The 18,438-nt window shown below is 41.9% G+C and overlaps 1 protein-coding gene across 7 annotated transcripts in view; it reads left to right on the forward strand.

Moving 5' to 3' along the window:
• Positions 1-18,438, forward strand: part of USH2A (usherin) — a gene marked incomplete at its 5' end in the record, with an annotated part of 433,145 nt that overhangs the window by 187,175 nt on the left and 227,532 nt on the right. For all 7 annotated transcript variants that reach the window (XR_014562720.1, XM_083732918.1, XM_083732919.1 and 4 more), the window contains 2 exons: positions 9,109-9,268; positions 11,162-11,333. Coding sequence is in view for 6 of the 7 variants with exons in the window: in XM_083732918.1 (XP_083589044.1) it covers positions 9,109-9,268; positions 11,162-11,333 (332 nt within the window). The remainder of the gene's footprint in view (positions 1-9,108; positions 9,269-11,161; positions 11,334-18,438) is intronic.

An 18,438-nucleotide genomic window follows, 5' to 3' on the forward strand; every position in this document is an offset into this window, starting at 1 on the left:
GTTCATATTTCTCTTCTTTTACCACCACCACCATTTTGGCCCTGATTTTTAAGGTTAGGTTTGCATTTTGTTTACAGCTGCGTTCTGTTTTCTGTCTTTACTATTACTTTATTTTGCTAGTTCTTTATTTCCCCCCCAAAAAACAGACTTTACTTGTGTCTAGCACAAAATTCCTGCACCCAACTATCTGTAATTTAGCTGGGTTAATCCCCTCAGGAGGTGCTACTCAGTCTCCAAATTCCATGTACCTATTTGATAAAACAAAAAAGTTATGGGGAATTTTGATTTTTTTTTGGGGGGGGAGGTAGTCTACTGTTAAAAGAACATTTGTTCTGGAGACTTGAAAAAGTCATCAAGGGTTTTTGTGTATGTGTTCAGCAGGAACGCTTGAAAAGTCCTACTGAGTTTGGTGCTCCCATTTGCCTTCTCTCGGTGCCAATTATTTATTCACTTCTTATTTTACACTTCTTGTTTGATGTGTGAACTGTTTGGGTGTTGGATTATGCAACTGGATTTTGCTTGTCAGGACAAGGTTGTAGCACATCAAGGAACAGGTAAATCTGTTCAGCTGAATAGAATGTGAAAGGAGCATTTCCCCAAACGTGCTTTAGAATGGAATCCTCAGCTATGGCTGACCTCTGCTTACTTCTACAACAGTAGAACATGATAGATTGCATTACAGCTTCACCATCCTTTGTTCTGTCATTCAGTCCTAATTTACTGCTTGTAGTGCACAGGAAGCCAAGGCTAGCTGGAAACCTATTTTCAGTGCCAAAATGGGAGCATACAAAACAATAATTAGGGTGAGAATGCCTTTGAACATGCACAGAATGTCTTCCACCGAAGAACCATAGCCAGTCTCTATTACTGTGGAATTATGAGAGCTAATCTTGTAAGCAGGAGAGTCTGAGTTCCACATACGTTGCAGGGAGGGAGGCAAAGACAATATTGGGTTGTTAGATTAGGTTTATTTACATAAAGTTTCCCACACAGAAGTCAAGAAGCTATTTACAATGAGCATAAAATGCCATTATACAGATCCACAAGTAAAAAGAGAATATAAACATCCAACCATTGGTGCTGCCCGGGAAAACAAAAAATGGCTGGTGCCGATACGATGACAAAGCTGGCACCAGGTGGGCCTACCTGGTGAGAACATTCCATAGAAGGTGGGCAGCATAAGAAAAGGACCATTCTTTCTTCACCATCTTCCAGTCCTCCTCTCTGGTGTGGCACTTGGAGAGCAGCCTGCTCTTGTCCCAGCTGGGCTTCCCCCTGCCCAGCACCTACCAACTGCCCTGCAGGAACTATTCCAGGAAAAAGAGGGGGAGTTGATTATAAGACCAATGGTCTGTTAAGTGTGCCATTTTATTACCTCAAGGAAACAGACGCTTCAGGTTACAGTCTCTTCAGGTTACAAACTCCGCTAACCCAGAAATAGTGCTTCAGGTTAAGAACTTTGCTTCAGGATGAGAACAGAACTCGTGAGGCAGCGGCACAGCAGCAGTGGGAGGCCCTATTAGCTAGAGTGGTACCTCAGGTTAAGAACAGTTTCAGGTTAAGAATGGACCTCCAGAACAAATTAAGTTCTTAACCTGAGGTACCACTGTATTTTTATCTTGTGATGAAGGGCAGTATATAAATTGAATGAATGAATAATAATAATAATAATAATAATAATAATAATAATGCACCCACACATTTTTACATATGCTGTGAGCTGCTTTAAGTAGCCCATTTCGAAAGTGGGTTATAAATTTACTAAATAGCTAACTACTGACAGAGCAACATTGGAGTACAATTTGTTGCATTCACCCTGCCAAGTGTGATATGGACACACATGTACAACTCGCCACATACTTGTAAAAAAATAATATGAAGTGAACTGGAAAAGTTATTGAGAATATCTTAAAAACCGTTGCCACATTTTACCCAGGTTTGCATTCTTCACTCTGTAAAATGTGCAGGTGTTTTGTACATGGAAGTTCTGCTGATGTATAAAGCATAGCATACAAAGCTCCCTTAATTCTGTTTAAAACCTGGCACCTCTCATTTTGGCATGCTTTCACTCTCAAAACTCAAAGAAACCCCATATTTAGTGTTTTTTACCTGACCCATATGATCTGATTTGTCAGATCAACTGAATGAATAGACTTTGCTTCCAAGTAAGCGTATTTTGTATGAGGATGTAAGAATCAGATTTGCCGCGATTAGTAAAGCAGTTTTCCATTTATAGTGATATAAACCTGATGTAACAGAATTGTAAAATAATTGTCCAAAATGGTCGTCTCTAAAGCAGGATTTCTAATAGTAGCTCTAAGGTTGAAATTACTTTGGTATTATGCATATCCTTTTGAGTTCAGTGAAGTTGCTCTTTGTTTATATGCAAGCAAAGACATTTCAGGATTGGGACCAGTATGTTTGACTCCACACTAATTGAAATGAGAAAGCAAAGAAATATTCATTAAGCCATGGATAGCGATGTAATGACCTCATTTAAGCCAGCCATGCAAGGAAATTCAGATTTAATACTGAAAAATATGGCTAACGGTAGAGGCCAATATATGAACCTTATGCAGATGGATATTTACATAGATAAACCACATTTAGGTTAGCTCTGCTTCATCAGAATGATGCTAAGAATTTGAATCTTGATTTGCAACTTTTTTTTTAAGCAAATTGTAAAAATACGGTCAGTTTCTGAATTTTAATTAAATTCTTTACATGTATTTTTCAACTTCAGGTCAGCCAAAATTTTGCTGCAGAATGTTTAGCAATTCTAGCATCAAAGCCTGAATATACATAAGCTTAGACTGTGTTTCAGTTTTCTTTCAAGGCATGCAGAAGAAAGCAAAGCCTTAAAAAGTATTTTTCCTCATCACTAAATATACAGAACATGTTCCCACACTTCTAGAGCTCTGAGCCCGGCCTTAGCTGGGGAGGGCGGGGTATAAATAAAATATTATTATTATTATTATTAGAGTGGCTTATTTTGTTATATGGAAGTAATTTTTTTTAAAACAACATTTGAGGCCTTTGTTATTCTTCCTAGAGATGCCTCAGAAAGCATTATTTATAGCTTCCAAGGTTCACTAGATTTTAACACAATATCACGATGGTTTAGGTGTCAGTGACACCATAAAAACAGTCTCTGAAACTTCATATGCACATCAGTTTTTTGACAGGAGCTATTACATTGATGTCACTCTGTACACAACCAATCACCACTGGTGTTCCACCAGCTGTGCTATTAACCAAAGGGAAATGTTCGTAACCTATAGTCTTGATTCTGCATGCTGGGCAGAGTTATAACCCCTCCCTTCATTCTTCGGAAAGCATATACATGATGGATAGTGAAAAAAGAAAAAGCAGTTCCCTTACCAGGGGAGTTGTTAGGGTTGTGTTTAGGAATGTGTCTACATAATAAAGGGGGGACGCAGGTGGCGCTGTGGGTTAAAGCCTCAGCGCCTAGGACTTGCCGATCGAAAGGTCGGCGGTTCGAATCCCTGCGGCGGGATGCGCTCCCGCTGCTCGGTCCCAGCGCCTGCCAACCTAGCAGTTCGAAAGACCTCCGGGTGCAAGTAGATAAATAGGGACCGCTTACCAGCGGGAAGGTAAACGGCGTTTCCGTGTGCGGCTCTGGCTCGCCAGAGCAGCTTTGTCACGCTGGCCACGTGACCCGGAAGTGTCTCCGGACAGCGCTGGCCCCTGGCCTCTTGAGTGAGATGGGCGCACAACCCCAGAGTCTGTCAAGACTGGCCCGTACGGGCAGGGGTACCTTTACCTTTACCTTTACCTACATAATAAAGAGATCCATAGTGCAATTGTATGCATGCCTACTCTGAAAAACTCAATTAAGTATAGCAACGTTTATTCCTAGGTAAATGTGTATAGGAATGCAGTCCCAGAGATTATACAGTGGTACCTTGGGTTAAGAACTTAATTTGTTCCGGAGGTCCGTTCTTAACCTGAAACTGTTCTTAACCTAAAGCACCACTTTAGCTAATGGGGCCTCCCGCTGCTGCTGCACTGCCGGAGCACAATTTCTGTTCTCATCCTGAAGCAAAGTTCTTAACCTGAAGCACTATTTCTGGGTTAGCGGAGTCTGTAACCTGACGCGTATGTAACCTGAAGCGTATGTAACCTGAAGCATATGTAACCTGAAGTGTATGTAACCTGAGGTACCACTGTAATCTTATGGTTGTTCTTGCTGCCACAGGAACATGATGTCTGTGACTGGAGGGCCGAAAGAATAGACGCAGGATTCTGGTATTGGGCTGGATTAGGCCACAGCTTTATTGCTTACAAGTAAGAGTAGGTATCCAGCTTCAGGAAGCCCACATTCTGCCTGATAGGAACCCAGTGGGGTCGACCATGTGCTTCTGGGAGAAAACCTCCGCCACACATGCATTCCTGTTTTCTCTAGAAGCTCCACAGAGGTGTAACAGGGGTGCCTTTAGGGAACCAGAGTACTTCTTCATCACATTGCAGAATTAAATTTTGGAATTTGCTCCCACAAGAAAGAGTGACAGCCAGCCATCTGGATTACTTGGATTGGACAAATTCATGGAGGATAAGGCTATCAGTGACTACTAACCACAATGGCTATACTCTGTGTTAAGTTGTGGGTGAATGTATCAGACGACACAGCAATTCTTCAACAGCTCTTGTTTATTCACAGGCCAGAACAGAACTGAACTGAAGGGTTCAGCCAGCCTGCTTATATAGAGCTCCACTAGAACGCAACAGTAACCATTTTCTGTAACTATCCAATCACTGAACTTCACTTTCAATCCCTTATTTGCATAAGGGACCTGAGTGAAAACTATCTACAGTATCCCCCTGCTAGCCCAGGGTGAGAACTTCAGTACATAACACTCTGCCTCCATGTTTGGAAGCAGTAAGCTTCTGAATATCAGTTGCTGGAAGCCACAGGAAGGAGCGTGCTCTTGTGCTAAGGTCCTGCTCATAGGTTTCCCACAGGTATGTGGCTGTCCACTGTGGGAATAGGATGCTGGACTAGATGGACCACTTGCCTTGATCCAACAGAGCTACTCTTATATCCTGGTGTTCTTAACAGTAGCTTTGAGACATCAGCAGTCTTTAAACAGACTTCTGCCCATATTTTGCATTCATAGCAACTGGCACATCTCATGTTAAAGTAGGGTAAACATTTGAAGCTTAACTCAGAGCCTAGGACTTGCTGATCAGAAGGTCGGCGGTTCGAATCCCTGTGATGGGTGAGCTCCTGTTGCTCAGCCCCTGCTCCTGCCAACCTAGCAGTTCGAAAGCACGTCATGTGCAAGAAGATAAATAGGGTCCGCTCCGGCGGGAAGGTAAACGGAGTTTCCGTGTGCTGCTCTGGTTCGCCAGAAGCAGCTTAGTCATGCTGGCCACATGACCCGGAAGCTGTCTGCGGACAAACGCTGGCTCCCTCGGCCTATAGAGTGAGATGAGCGCGCAACCCCAGAGTCGGTCACGACTGGACTTAATGGTCAGGGTTCCTTTTACCTTTACCTTTTTAGTTAAAGCAGAGCTGTGACTCTCTAGCTATTGTACAGATGGTTGATGGACCATAGCCCTGCGGTAGAGCTTCTGTTTTGCATGCAGAAGGATCTAGGTTCAGTCCCCGGCATATCCAGGTAGGGCTGGTGAAGATGTCTGCTTGAAACACTGGATTGCCACTGTCAGTCAGTGTAGACAATACTCAGCTAGATAGAGCAGTGGTTTGACTTAGTGTAAAGTGTGTTTTTGTGTATGTGTTTGTTTGCTCCCATAATCTCTGACCCCCTGTCCATGCTGACTGGGCTTCTTGGAAGCTGTAGTCCGGCAGGTTCTGGCCCTCCTGGGTTAAAGAATAAATGGTAGGAAGTGAAGACATAACTTTTCAGAAGAATAAAATAATGGGCAGAGATATGCCATTATTTTAAACAATTAAGAGATTCTGCATTATAGTGTTGATAAGACATATGCCATTTTACAAATTAAAAGGGGCAACGGCTGACTTTTAATTTACTAATGTGGAAGTGAGTAATAATGTGATAAAACCAGTTCAATTTCTGTGAAGAGTTAAAAGAAAATCATTTCCTGCTTATTGGTTCATTTTGTAAATAGAGATCAATGAAATTCCTCCAACAAAAGCATGAAATCAATTGCAAAATAGCATATAATTTGTGATCTGTATTGTAAATTATAGTTTATTTGACGTTAATTGGTGAGGTTTCCATATACTGGGATGCATTTCCGCATAACACATCTCTGGATAATTCTCATGGATCCATTTCTAATGCATCTTAGAGTGATCTGTTTTTCATGCCCACAACTGCCTACATTTGCTCTTATGCAAATAACCCAATCAAGCAAATGGAAAACAAGATGCTGTAATCAGAAGGGGCTTGACAAACAGTAACCTTAGAGTTTTAGGGGAGTGCCCCGGATTTAGATTTATGTTCCTACCTGCATCTGTAGCAGCAATTGATCCATTATGAAGCACTTGAATAGGTCAATATCAGACAAGAAGTACAAATCGGATCAGATGTGGCAAGTAATTGATGCTGGTTTGATTTAAATGTGTGGTTTCTGTAGCTCACTGTTGTAGGAAATGTAGCCTAGGCTCTTCTTGTGGGCACCTTTTCTCTCTCCCATTCTTGTGGCTACTTGTCATGCCACAAGACATGAGAGAAACTTCAATACGTTTAGAGGCATGCAACCATTGTTTTCCTTAGTGAGTAATCCATTGTGGCTAGGCTTGAAAGCAGATTTATTCCCTGAGAAAGGCAGGAATAAATATAATAAAGGGAAAGAAAGGAAAGGCTGGGATAAATCTGTATATGATTAAAAAGATATATAAGGGTAGATTCCATGGTGCATGATCAGATTAAGAAGGGTTGTAGGTTTGAAGAGGCTCCAAACCACTGTGACAGAAGACTGGTGCCAGAACCAAGAACATTCTACCACACATCATATTTCCTGTTACCAGCTCTGATCAGGTGAACCACTTCACCCAAAGCTTGAAGACTAGGTTTGCACCCAATGCCTTAACCTCCGAAAGTTGTGATGTTTTGCTTTGGGGAAAGGCAAACCTCTGGACCAGCCAATTTGTTTACAGGGAAATTCCTTCCTGGCTCCGAATACAGCAACCACAGCGAGGTCAGGAAGCACTGTTGGAAAAATGCCCTTGGGGGTGCCTGCAAGCCCCCGGAACTCGAGTGTCTTCTGGGATGCGCAGCTTTGGAAAAGGCATCTCCCTTCTCTTCCAGTGCGCTTCTAGCGACATACATCATAATGATATATGCACACTAAGCCTCTGGCATAGCACAGCAAGAAGCGTGAGACATCGTAGAGCTAATCTACTACAGTGGTACCTCGGGTTAAGTACTTAATTTGTTCCGGAGGTCCGTGCTTAACCTGTAACTGTTCTTAACCTGAAGCACCACTTTAGGTAATGGGGCCTCCCGCTGCTGCCGTGCCTCTGCTGCGCAATTTCTGTTCTCATCCTGAAGCAAAGTTCTTAACCCGAGGTACTATTTTTGGGTTAGCGGAGCCTGTAACCTGAAGCGTATGTAACCCGAGGTACCACTGTATTTATTTACACACTATGTACAGACAAAAGCATAATGGCATCTGTTCTCTCCAAGACAACAACCAGAAAGAAATAAAAGCGAAAGAACAGTGTAATAGTACCCGTAGCAGAAGAGATAAGACTGTCTTCCAAGTTGTTAGAATACAACCTAGGGAATAAAATGAGATTAAAGCCGCAACCTGAAAAGCGAAATATGGTTAAAATAATGTGAAGTTGACCTAAAATGTAAATGAATGATTAAAGATGAGGAAGGGTGAAAGGGTTTTCTCTTCAGCCAACAGGGCTGTGGAAAGCAAGCACAGCCAGCTCTCTCTCTCTTTTAAAATTTATTTTTATTAAAGATTTTCTTAGTTTACAAAACCTGGCACTGACATGGTAGTAGCTAATCCCTGGCCAGCCAGTGAGGCACTGCCCAGCCGGTGGGGGCTCTGATCGGCCCATTTGAAGCTGGGGTCAGGTAAGAGATCCCACTTTGAGATTGTGCCAGCCAGGGGAATTCCCAAATGGACGGCAAACATGCAATAGCTGTCTGCCAGGATGGAGGCAAGGAGCCCCAACCACATCCCACCTGGAAAAGGTGAGCATCCTTTGTAGACTATGTCTTGGTTTTTGCACTTGAAATATTTTCATTTACTAAAGACTTAAGAATTTCTACCATTTTTTCTTAACACCAATATGTTCCATTTTAATAATAATTTTATTATTTATACCCTGCCCAACTAGCTGGGTTGCCCCAGCCTCTTTTGGGATGAATTTCCACCATGGTACCCAGCCACCTTGACAATCTTGCTATTTTTGCCAGCTTATTTCTTTTAGTCTATATTAGTCTCAGGTACACCATGATTCTGGAACACAACTACTTCACGTTCACATTTCATAGTTCTTCCCTCCCTTTCCACAGAACCTTACAACTCAGCTATTGGAAGCTACATGAGCTGCACACATTCTGAATGTATTGCAGGGAGCCAGAAACCCAGAAGGTTGTTAGGAGATAAAGAAATGTATGTTTTCAGGAAAAACTGTTAATGCTAGTAGAGGAAGAGCTAAATATGAAAGGAAGTGTGTGCTAATGTAGACAGGGCCTTACAGAAGGCTGCAATTTTCAAAACCTCAGGGAAATTTCACATATGAGATATTATGAAATATATCATAATAGCTATATGTAATATCTAACACATTTTATGAGAGAAAACAACCCTTTGAGCGTATTAAGACTGATGTATATATTGGAGTGTTCATTATGTTTTATACATAAAATAGTATGAAACAGATTAATGCATATGCCTTTTTTCTATATTACATTTTCCTCTTTCGTTCAGTAGCTCAGTTTTGCAAGAAGATACATAGAACAAAATGAGAGCAATAACTATGCTAACGGTGTTTATAATATTCTAACTCCACCACCACCATCCCGCTTAAAAGTGCAAAATACGTGGTAGATAATTCTTTTCAGTGTTTCTGAATCCAGTCCTTTATGAAATCCTAAGGAAAAAACTAAGTGCCATACCTGTTTCCTCCTTTTGTAGAATTACGAGTTTTTGCAGCGCACCAGTTTCTCGTCACTGCTTGCACAATTGTTGGCTGTACAAACAGCTCCCAGGTCACCTTGTTTACAGCCCAGCTGCCACCAGCTCATGTGGATGCACCGGTCCTGACTGTTTTGGATTCTAAAACAATATATGCACAGTTAAGTATAGACTTTCCTCTTTCACCAGTGGTTTCAGTTTGAGACAAACTGGGCTGCTTCTCTTTTGGTCTCCAGGAATGCTCAACTTGCATGTGGTAGCAAGGGACTCCCAGATTGTCCTTGCCTCGTTGGGGGAAATCCTGGTTGGGGTCTTGGCAGAGTCTATGACTTTGACTCAAACTAAATGTGACTTTAAATGTGAGGTTATCTTTGATGTGTCTAGTTTTTCCCCTACCAGCACTGAAGCTTCCATTGGTTCCAGTGTAGCAAGTAGTGATCCTAAAGGTCACATATTCAATTCTTGCTGCCTCTGGTTACAAAAGATCCAGCTGCCAGGGTTTCATCCCCTGCAATGACATTTGGGAAAGGGGCTATCCTCCGCATAGGCTACTCAGCAATGGAGGAGATAACTGAGCGCTCCCAATCATCTGAGGTGAGGGCAGTTGAAGGAGCTTGGTTGGTTTAAGTTTCCCCATGCCTGTCTTAGTAGAAGGAGCCAGGAAAAGGCTATGAGCACATTTGAGCTATCAAAACCTTATGAAACCTTCTATTTCATACCAGATTAAAATGCAACTCTTTATGTTGAACTTCTTTTCTATAAACTTCAAATAAAACATCTTTGGTTAATTTTTTTGCTGGCTCAGTTCAGTTATTTTTCTACTGCTGGAATTTGACAAAAAGTGCCTGTCACTATTAAATGTGTGTGTGTGTGCGTGCTTATGTGTGTACACATAAGCACATATACCTATATATGGCTTGCTTTATTCTGTTTTTATTACCATTTGTTAGCTGCTTGGAGTGTATTTGGAGAAATAAAAAATGTGGCAGACCTCTGTTAGAGACCTGTTACCAGTTATAGTAAGGCAACTTCCTATGTTCTACATCTGAGTAATAGAGTCCCCCCCCCCCCATCTTACCTGGGCTCACCTGTGGTTTCTCCTTCTGCATGGTCATAGTGTAGGCCAGTCTACTGACTGACTGACACGGGATGTTTCTATAATTCCTCTCCCCAACCTTTCAGTTAGTGGGTCCAGTGTCGCCCACCTTCTAGTAACTCTGGATAGTTCATGTATAAGGGGTGGCCATTGTCTTAGCATATTCCTTTTCTCTCTCTCTTTTAAAAATCTGTTAAAGTTCTGATTAAGTTTTAGCATAGTTCATACTGTTGTTGACAACCCATTGGCAATTGCATTGGGGCACCTCTTAATACCTGAAATGTTTCTTTGGATCTGGGGCTTGCTCTTGGTGTTCTGGAAAGTCTTCTCTTGCTGTTGTTTGCAAGATGACCCCCAAATGGTGACCAGGATGAGGATCTCTCTCAGTAAGCAACACTGCCTCACCCTGGTACCATGGAGAATGGGAATTCACAGGTAAGCCAAATCCCCCCCCCCTTTAAGATGACACAAATGTTTTATCTGTTTATGCAAGAATCCTAGTGAGTTCAATCATAGATAGGGTTTGTGACAAAAATTAAATTTATTATGATTAAATGCATACAAGTGATTAGTTTAGTGCCTCTGTGAACCTTTGATTATCACTTGCCAACTTAATTTCCATTTTGTCTTTATGCAATCAGTGTATCCTACATATGGCCACAGCCTCAGTGCAAAGATTGCCATAGGGGAAAAAAATGCTTGTGATACCATCAGCATGAAGCTTTTACCTTGAAGATATTGTCACAATCATTTGGGCTCCAAGTACAAATATTACCTTTAAAGAATGTTTCATGTTGCCACATGTGTTACTTCAATATTTTCCCCAGACTGTTTGATGACCAGATTATTTTTCCTCCTTTAAGTAATTACTATAAGGATTTCCCCCTTTAAACTTTGTATTTCAATAGTTATGTGAGTTGCTTTCTGAATGCAATTATGTCTTGCTTTTATTTTCAGGTGGAAAGCACCAGAGGATGTAAATGGCAACCTGCAGCGCTATACCCTGTACATTGCCAATAATGAGAAAAATGCCACAGTTTGGAATGTCACCTATAATTCTACAGATCTTTTCCAGCACTATACCATCCGACACCTTTCCCCTGGTACTGAATACTTCATTAAGCTTGCAGTAAGTTGCACACACACACACACACACACACACACACACACACTCTAATGAGACAGTCAAATAGATAACTTTTATGTGTATTTATATTTATACTTCCTTTTGACTATTGTGAAGAGTGTCAGAAGCATAATTTTAATTTTTGTATAACTTTAAGCAAGTTTTGCAACAACTTTGATGCCAAAGAAAGGGACTGTTGTTTTTAAAGAAGGGATAGGCAAAACCAACCAGTTCCTCACCGCATAGTTTTGAAGACTCCATCAAAGCTCCAGAGGGGATCACAGAAATGAAATAACTTCCACAGTTCACTACAAATTAATGATGGAAATTCAATTCAATTTGCAACAACCTCCTTCCTTGTTTCAAAAAAAGCATCTCCCCGGTACAAGCCCTGGCCTTTTTAACGATTTGGGCTTGGGCATGTATTGAGTTCACACACTGCCAGTCACTTTGCCACCAAACTAGCTCTCCCTTCCTCTTCTGTATTCCATTTCCTTCTCCTAAACCTACTTCATAGCATGGATGAGACACTGCTACTGGTGGCAAAAAGCTCTCCCGTTTCTCCTCCCTCCCTCTACCAGTGTGCCATGGGACACAAGAGTCCAGTGCTCATTGGAAAAGCATAGTTTCAAGGACTCCTGAGTCAAGACCTCTGGTGAACTTTGTTTTCTAGCATTCCTTGTACCTCAGGCACAGGTGTTGCAGTATTCTTGTAGGTACTCCAACAGAGGGAGGATGTGTATGTATGTGGAGAACCTGGCAAGTCTGGGAGAAGAAAGGTACAGGGGATTGCCTAGGAGTCCACAGAGGGTGGAGGAACACAAGGAGGCTGGTGGGAAGGGTTGCTTAATCCACTGACCATTGCCATCTTTCTGCACACACTCAGAAAGACTAGATATGTTGTTCATGTGTTCACAAAGTGAGTACGAGCCAAGGGAGTTCACACATCACTATTGCATAAAGGCATTTTGTGTTGTGTGTGTCTTAAATTCTGTAGATGCTCATATTTAACCAAGCCCCAATTTCCACCATATCTTCTTTATTTTTGGTGTGGTGAAATTTTTCTGTAAATCCCCACAAAAGTAAGTTTGAGAAAATACAAGTGGGGGAAGGTGTTTATTGCAAACCGGCAGCATTTTAAAATGTCTTTTAAATGTCATTGCTGTTCTTTTGTGCAGTCATTTCCTTTGGTGTGGTTTTTTTTTTTTTTTTTGATTACAGAACAGCTTAAGTTCCATGGTACAACTGAAAATACCTTGAATATAAACATGAGATTGTCCCTATTTGTTTTAAACACTCTCATCATTTTATAGTAATACCTATATAAGGACATTTGCTTTGATAAATGCCATAGAAAAATATTCTGCTCTTGATTATGAATACATTTACATTTATGTGTAGACACTCTGTATGCATTCATTTTGCTCAACATGCTCTTGAATGCTCTAAATATTACACCACATTATACCACGAAGAAAATAATTTACCTTCAAGTAACTATAAGGATCTGACTCAGAGTCCACCAAAGCAAGGACATTCAGACTAATTAAGGATGACTTGGAATCCATGTTGATAGCATTTGCTTGTCCTTTGGGTATTTCAGCATAGTAAACTATAGAGTATTATGTACATTTCCTGCAGTTTTGTACACAGTTAAGACACTCATCACACATGGTCCAGCTGAAATCATCCGGATGGGATGAATGTAACTTAAGGATGCAGCTACATCTGTTGTTCAAACCATAAGCATTAAGTGGCCTGTTAAATGGACTTTTAAAAACAGTATGATTGCTTCTTCTAAGTATAATCTACAATGAATAACTTTTTTTTAAACATGATTTTCAGTGAACTCCAGTTTTGTTCTTGGGTATGAAAGTAGTGCTGTGCTTCATTTTTATTTATTCCCCATCCTTTGTCAGAGGAGCTTGAGACAGCATTCTGTACATGACCCAGCATTTTTTCCTCACAACAATTCTGGGAAGTTGTTAGGCCGAGAGATAGTGACTGAATGAAGGTTGTTCAGTGAGCTTAAAGGCTGAGGGTGTTTTGAACCTAGATCTCCCTTGTCCTAGGCTGGTGCTGTAACCACCACAACATACTGCCGAGGACACCAAAACCTGCATTCCTGTACCCGTGAAAATCTACGAAAGCATATATATATATATATATATATATATATATATATATATATATACACACATACACAGTGGTACCTCGGGTTACATACGCTTCAGGTTACATACGCTTCAGGTTACACAATCCGCTAACCCAGAAATAGTGCTTCAGGTTAAGAACAGTTTCAGGTTAAGAACAGACCTCTGAAATGAATTAAGTACTTAACCTGAGGTACCACTGTGTCTATATATATATATATATATATATATATATATATATATGCAGGTTTTGGTGTCCTCGGGTGTCTTCCCGTGTAAAAGTTGGGGTGTCTAGGCGACGTTTCGACGAGGTCTCACTCGTCATCTTCAGGCTGGTGCTTTCGGCTTCTTGTTACTGGAACAGAGCGGGATCTCAATGTTTGAGTTCCTATAAATACTGTAGAGGGGGTGTGGTGTCTAGCCTCCAATGTTCTGGGCAGAGAGGAAGTTCCCAGGCTAGTGTGCCTTTTCTTCTTTTGTTCCTTAATTACTTGAGAGATACCTTGAGTGATTTCTTGAGTGATATCCTGAGTACCACTTAGGTGGGTCATTAGGTGTGGATTAGTTGCTAAAGTCTTTGTGTCTTGACCTCTTGAACTTTGTGAAGAGTTTTCCTGAGAAGATGGCTGTATTGCACTTAGTTGTGCTTTGGCTTGGCTTCGTGTATAGGGGCGAGCTGTGGTTTTGTGGCTTGTGTCAGCCAGATCTGTGTAGGGATTGCAGGGGGGTGCAGCATCCGGAGGTGCCACCATGGATTGGCTACTGGATGGTGTCAGTAATTCATCTGTGGAGAGGGTCTGGGTTTGGGTCTGGTGTGGTTGATTGGTGTTGGCGTTCTGTGTGCCTCTGGATCTGGTGTCAGTTTTTGTGGGGAGGGCTAATTTCCAGATGTCTGGCAAGCGGGATGTGTCGTCACGCTTGTTCATGTTGTGAGGGTGTTTCTCTATCTCGATGGCTTCCATGATTATTCTCTTGTGGTGATGTTCCGTGTTAAAGAGCAATTTGGAATCTGCAAAATTAATTTCGTGTCCTGTTTCTTTCATGTGTTGGAAAAGAGAGGAAGTTTTTTCTTCTTTTTTGACGGCATTCTTGTGTTCTGCGATACGTGCATTTATTCGTCTGTTTGTTTGTCCAATGTACGTGGCTGGGCAGACTTTGCAGGGTATTTCATAGATCCCTTGGTTTTCCAACTGGATTTTATCCTTGGGGTTTCTGAGGATATTGGCTATTTTTTGGTTGGTGCAAAAGGCTGTTTTGATATTGTGTTTATGGAGGATTTTGCTAATTTTATCTGTAGTGCCCTTGATATAAGGAAGGAGGGCCATGCCATTGTTTTCTTCTGTGTCTTGGTTTTTGGGGGGTGTTTCCTTTTGGATTAGCTTCGTAATCCTGTTTTGCTGGTATCCATTGGCAATTAACACATTTGAGAGATTCTGTAACTCAGTTGTCAAGTGGTCTTTGTCAGCCAGGCGTTTGGTTCTGGAGATGAGAGTCTTGGCTACAGAGTTTATTTGTGCAGGGTGGTGGTGTGATTGTGCATGTAAGTAGCGGTTGGTGTGTGTTTTTTTCTGGTAGATAGTGTGTCCTAGGGAGCCATCAGGTTTTTTGTAGATTAGGACGTCAAGGAAGGGAAGTTGGTTGTTGGCTTCTATTTCCATAGTGAATTGTATTTTGGGGTGTAAGTTGTTGAGATGTGTGAGGAAGCTATCCAGTTTTTCCTTCCCGTGTGGCCAAATTACAAAGGTGTCGTCAACATATCTGAGCCAAAGTTTGGGTTTGTGTTCTGACTTGTCTAAAGCATTGGTTTCAAAGTGTTCCATGTACAGGTTTGCGATGACCGGTGAGAGGGGTGATCCCATAGGTGCTCCTTCTATCTGTTTGTATCTTTGTCCATTGTGGATGAAGTACGTGTTGGTTAGGCAGTGGTTGGTCAGGTCCAAGATGTATTCGGGGGGATTGTATTTGTTTTGAATAGCTGTCAAGGCTTCATTAATGGGCACTTGTGTGAAGAGAGATACAACATCGAAGCTCACAAGTAGGTCATTAGGATGTAGGTTTTGCTTCTTTATTGTTTCTATGAACTGGAAGGAGTTTGGTACGTGTGAAGAGATGGATTCTGCATAGGGCTGAAGTTGCTTGGCGAGAAATTTAGCGAGATTTTGTAGAGGTGAGCCTATGGAGCTGACTATTGGTCTGAGTGGTGTTCCTTCTTTGTGTATCTTGGGGAGGCCGTAGAGTTTGGGGCATCTGGATGATTTTTCTCTGGGGATGATTCTTAGCTGGATTTCTTCACTGATAGGAGAGGCTTTTATTTTGGATTTGGTGGTTTTTTCCAGATAGGTGGTGGGATCTGTTTTTATAGGTTTGTAGGCAGGATCTTGGAGTAGCTTTGATAGTTTTGCTTGGTAGTCCGATGTGTTCATCACCACTGTGGCATTACCTTTGTCTGCTGGGAGAATGATTATGTTGTTGTCTTTCCTCAGGTTGGTGAGTGCTTTCTGTTCTTCTTTGTGTAAATTGCTTCTGGGTGGTTTGCTGGAGCAGAGGATGTTGGTGACTTCAAGTCTGATTTTATTGGCTTCATCTGGGTTGAATTTGGTTAGGCTAGCTTCGACTCCGCATATGATGTTTTCCGTGGGGATGCGTCTCGGGGCGACTGCAAAGTTGAAACCTTTGGAGAGTACTTTGGTTTCAGTTGTGGTGAGGATCCTGTCTGATATGTTATGTACTGTTTGTTTCATGGGTTGCTGTGGAGGGTGGCCGGGCTTCTGGCGTTTCTCTAGTTTGTGGAGTTTGTTACTGACACCATCCAGTAGCCAATCCATGGTGGCACCTCCGGATGCTGCACCCCCCTGCAATCCCTACACAGATCTGGCTGACACAAGCCACAAAACCACAGCTCGCCCCTATACACGAAGCCAAGCCAAAGCATAACTAAGTGCAATACAGCCATCTTCTCAGGAAAACTCTTCACAAAGTTCAAGAGGTCAAGACACAAAGACTTTAGCAACTAATCCACACCTAATGACCCACCTAAGTGGTACTCAGGATATCACTCAAGAAATCACTCAAGGTATCTCTCAAGTAATTAAGGAACAAAAGAAGAAAAGGCACACTAGCCTGGGAACTTCCTCTCTGCCCAGAACATTGGAGGCTAGACACCACACCCCCTCTACAGTATTTATAGGAACTCAAACATTGAGATCCCGCTCTGTTCCAGTAACAAGAAGCCGAAAGCACCAGCCTGAAGATGACGAGTGAGACCTCGTCGAAACGTCGCCTAGACACCCCAACTTTTACACGGGAAGACACCCGAGGACACCAAAACCTGCATTCCTGTACCCGTGAAAATCTACGAAAGCATATATATATATATATATATATATATTAGTAAGCAGACCCTTATGTGTACTAATGCTAAGAGTGTGAGGAGGCAGGAGACTGCAGCTATTCAGTGCTGAGGAAGAGGCACTATTCACATGTCCACAGGTTACTTTTCTTCCCTTATTTTAGGACTACATCCAGTTTGCCCCACTGATACCTTGGCACAAATTAAGTTAGAAAGAAGTGGCTGACTATAGGTGCAGATACCTTAGGAATATCAAATGTGCTTTGCCCTATGAAGTAAATAGTGGCGTATGATTGCAACTGATCTTACATCTAGCTTCACCTTTTCAGCAGCAAGGTATGATGAAACTGTAGTTTTGTGATTTATGTAGCTGGATATTTGCCAAGAACAGGGCTGGAAAAACCTTTTCAGCACAAGGAGTACATTCATTTGGGGAGAACTTTTTGGGGCTACATGCCTGTGGCAAGTAGGGGCTACAGTCAAAAGGGACAGGGCTAGAGTCACCCCACACTCTTTCTTTCTTGCACATTTACATCACCTATTCATTGGCGTAATCTCTCTCCACCCCTCATTCACAAGCACACAAACAGTGGTACCTCGAGTTAAGTACTTAATTCGTTCCGGAGGTCCGTACTTAACCTGAAACTGTTCTTAACCTGAAGCACCACTTTAGCTAATGGGGCCTCCTGCTGCTGCCGCGCCGCCACTGCACAATTTCTGTTCTCATCCTGAAGCAAAGTTCTTAACCTGAAGCACTATTTCTAGGTTAGCGGAGTCTGTAAGCTGAAGCGTATGTAACCTGAAGCGTATGTAACCTGAGGTACCACTTACAGATAGGTAGCCGTGTTGGTCTGCCATAGTCAAAACAAAACAAAATTCCTTCCAGTAGCACCTTAAAGACCAACTAAGTCAGTGTATCTGAAGAAGTGTGCATGCACACGTAAGCTCATACCAAGAACTGACTTAGTTGGTCTTTAAGGTGCTACTGGAAGGAATTTTTTTTGTTTTGACTGAGGTACCACTGTATGTGTGTGCACACATGCAACAACCATCAAGTCTTCTCTCTTACTTTTTCTTCTTTTTCCCTCCCAAGCTGCCTTCCTTCCTCTGACTCCATTCCCTGCAGCAATAAAGTTTTGGAAAAGTTCCCATTGCTACTGTTTCTAATTGCTGCATAGTGATGTGGTCAAATGAGAGGAGGCTGTAGAGTAGATGGTGCAGACTGCCCACCCCACAAGAAGTGGCCAATGGGTGTGAGTGGAGAACTTTCCAGTCCCATCAATTTCGTTCTGAGATTCAGTATAGTTGCAGATTCAGTGGAGACTACAATCCTATAACCAGTTTCTGGGGTTTCCAGATTCAGGGGGACTAAATCCTGAGTAGACATGTACAGGAATACACTCTAAAAGTGAATGGAAGCAGATGGCTCCAAATAATGAAAATGATGTGGCTATGTGACAAAAAAATTACACAATGTGCATTTATATGCACTATATTTCATTTATTCACAGTAGAGGACATTGATCCCACCCACCCCCCTTTAAAAAACCTAGTATTTTTCTGTGTGATGGCTTGTTGAGTCTTCATTAATGAATTATGAACTGCT

Source organism: Podarcis gaigeae (assembly GCF_964106915.1).
Source record: "Podarcis gaigeae genome assembly, chromosome: 3".
Taxonomy (NCBI): Eukaryota; Metazoa; Chordata; class Lepidosauria; order Squamata; family Lacertidae; genus Podarcis; species Podarcis gaigeae.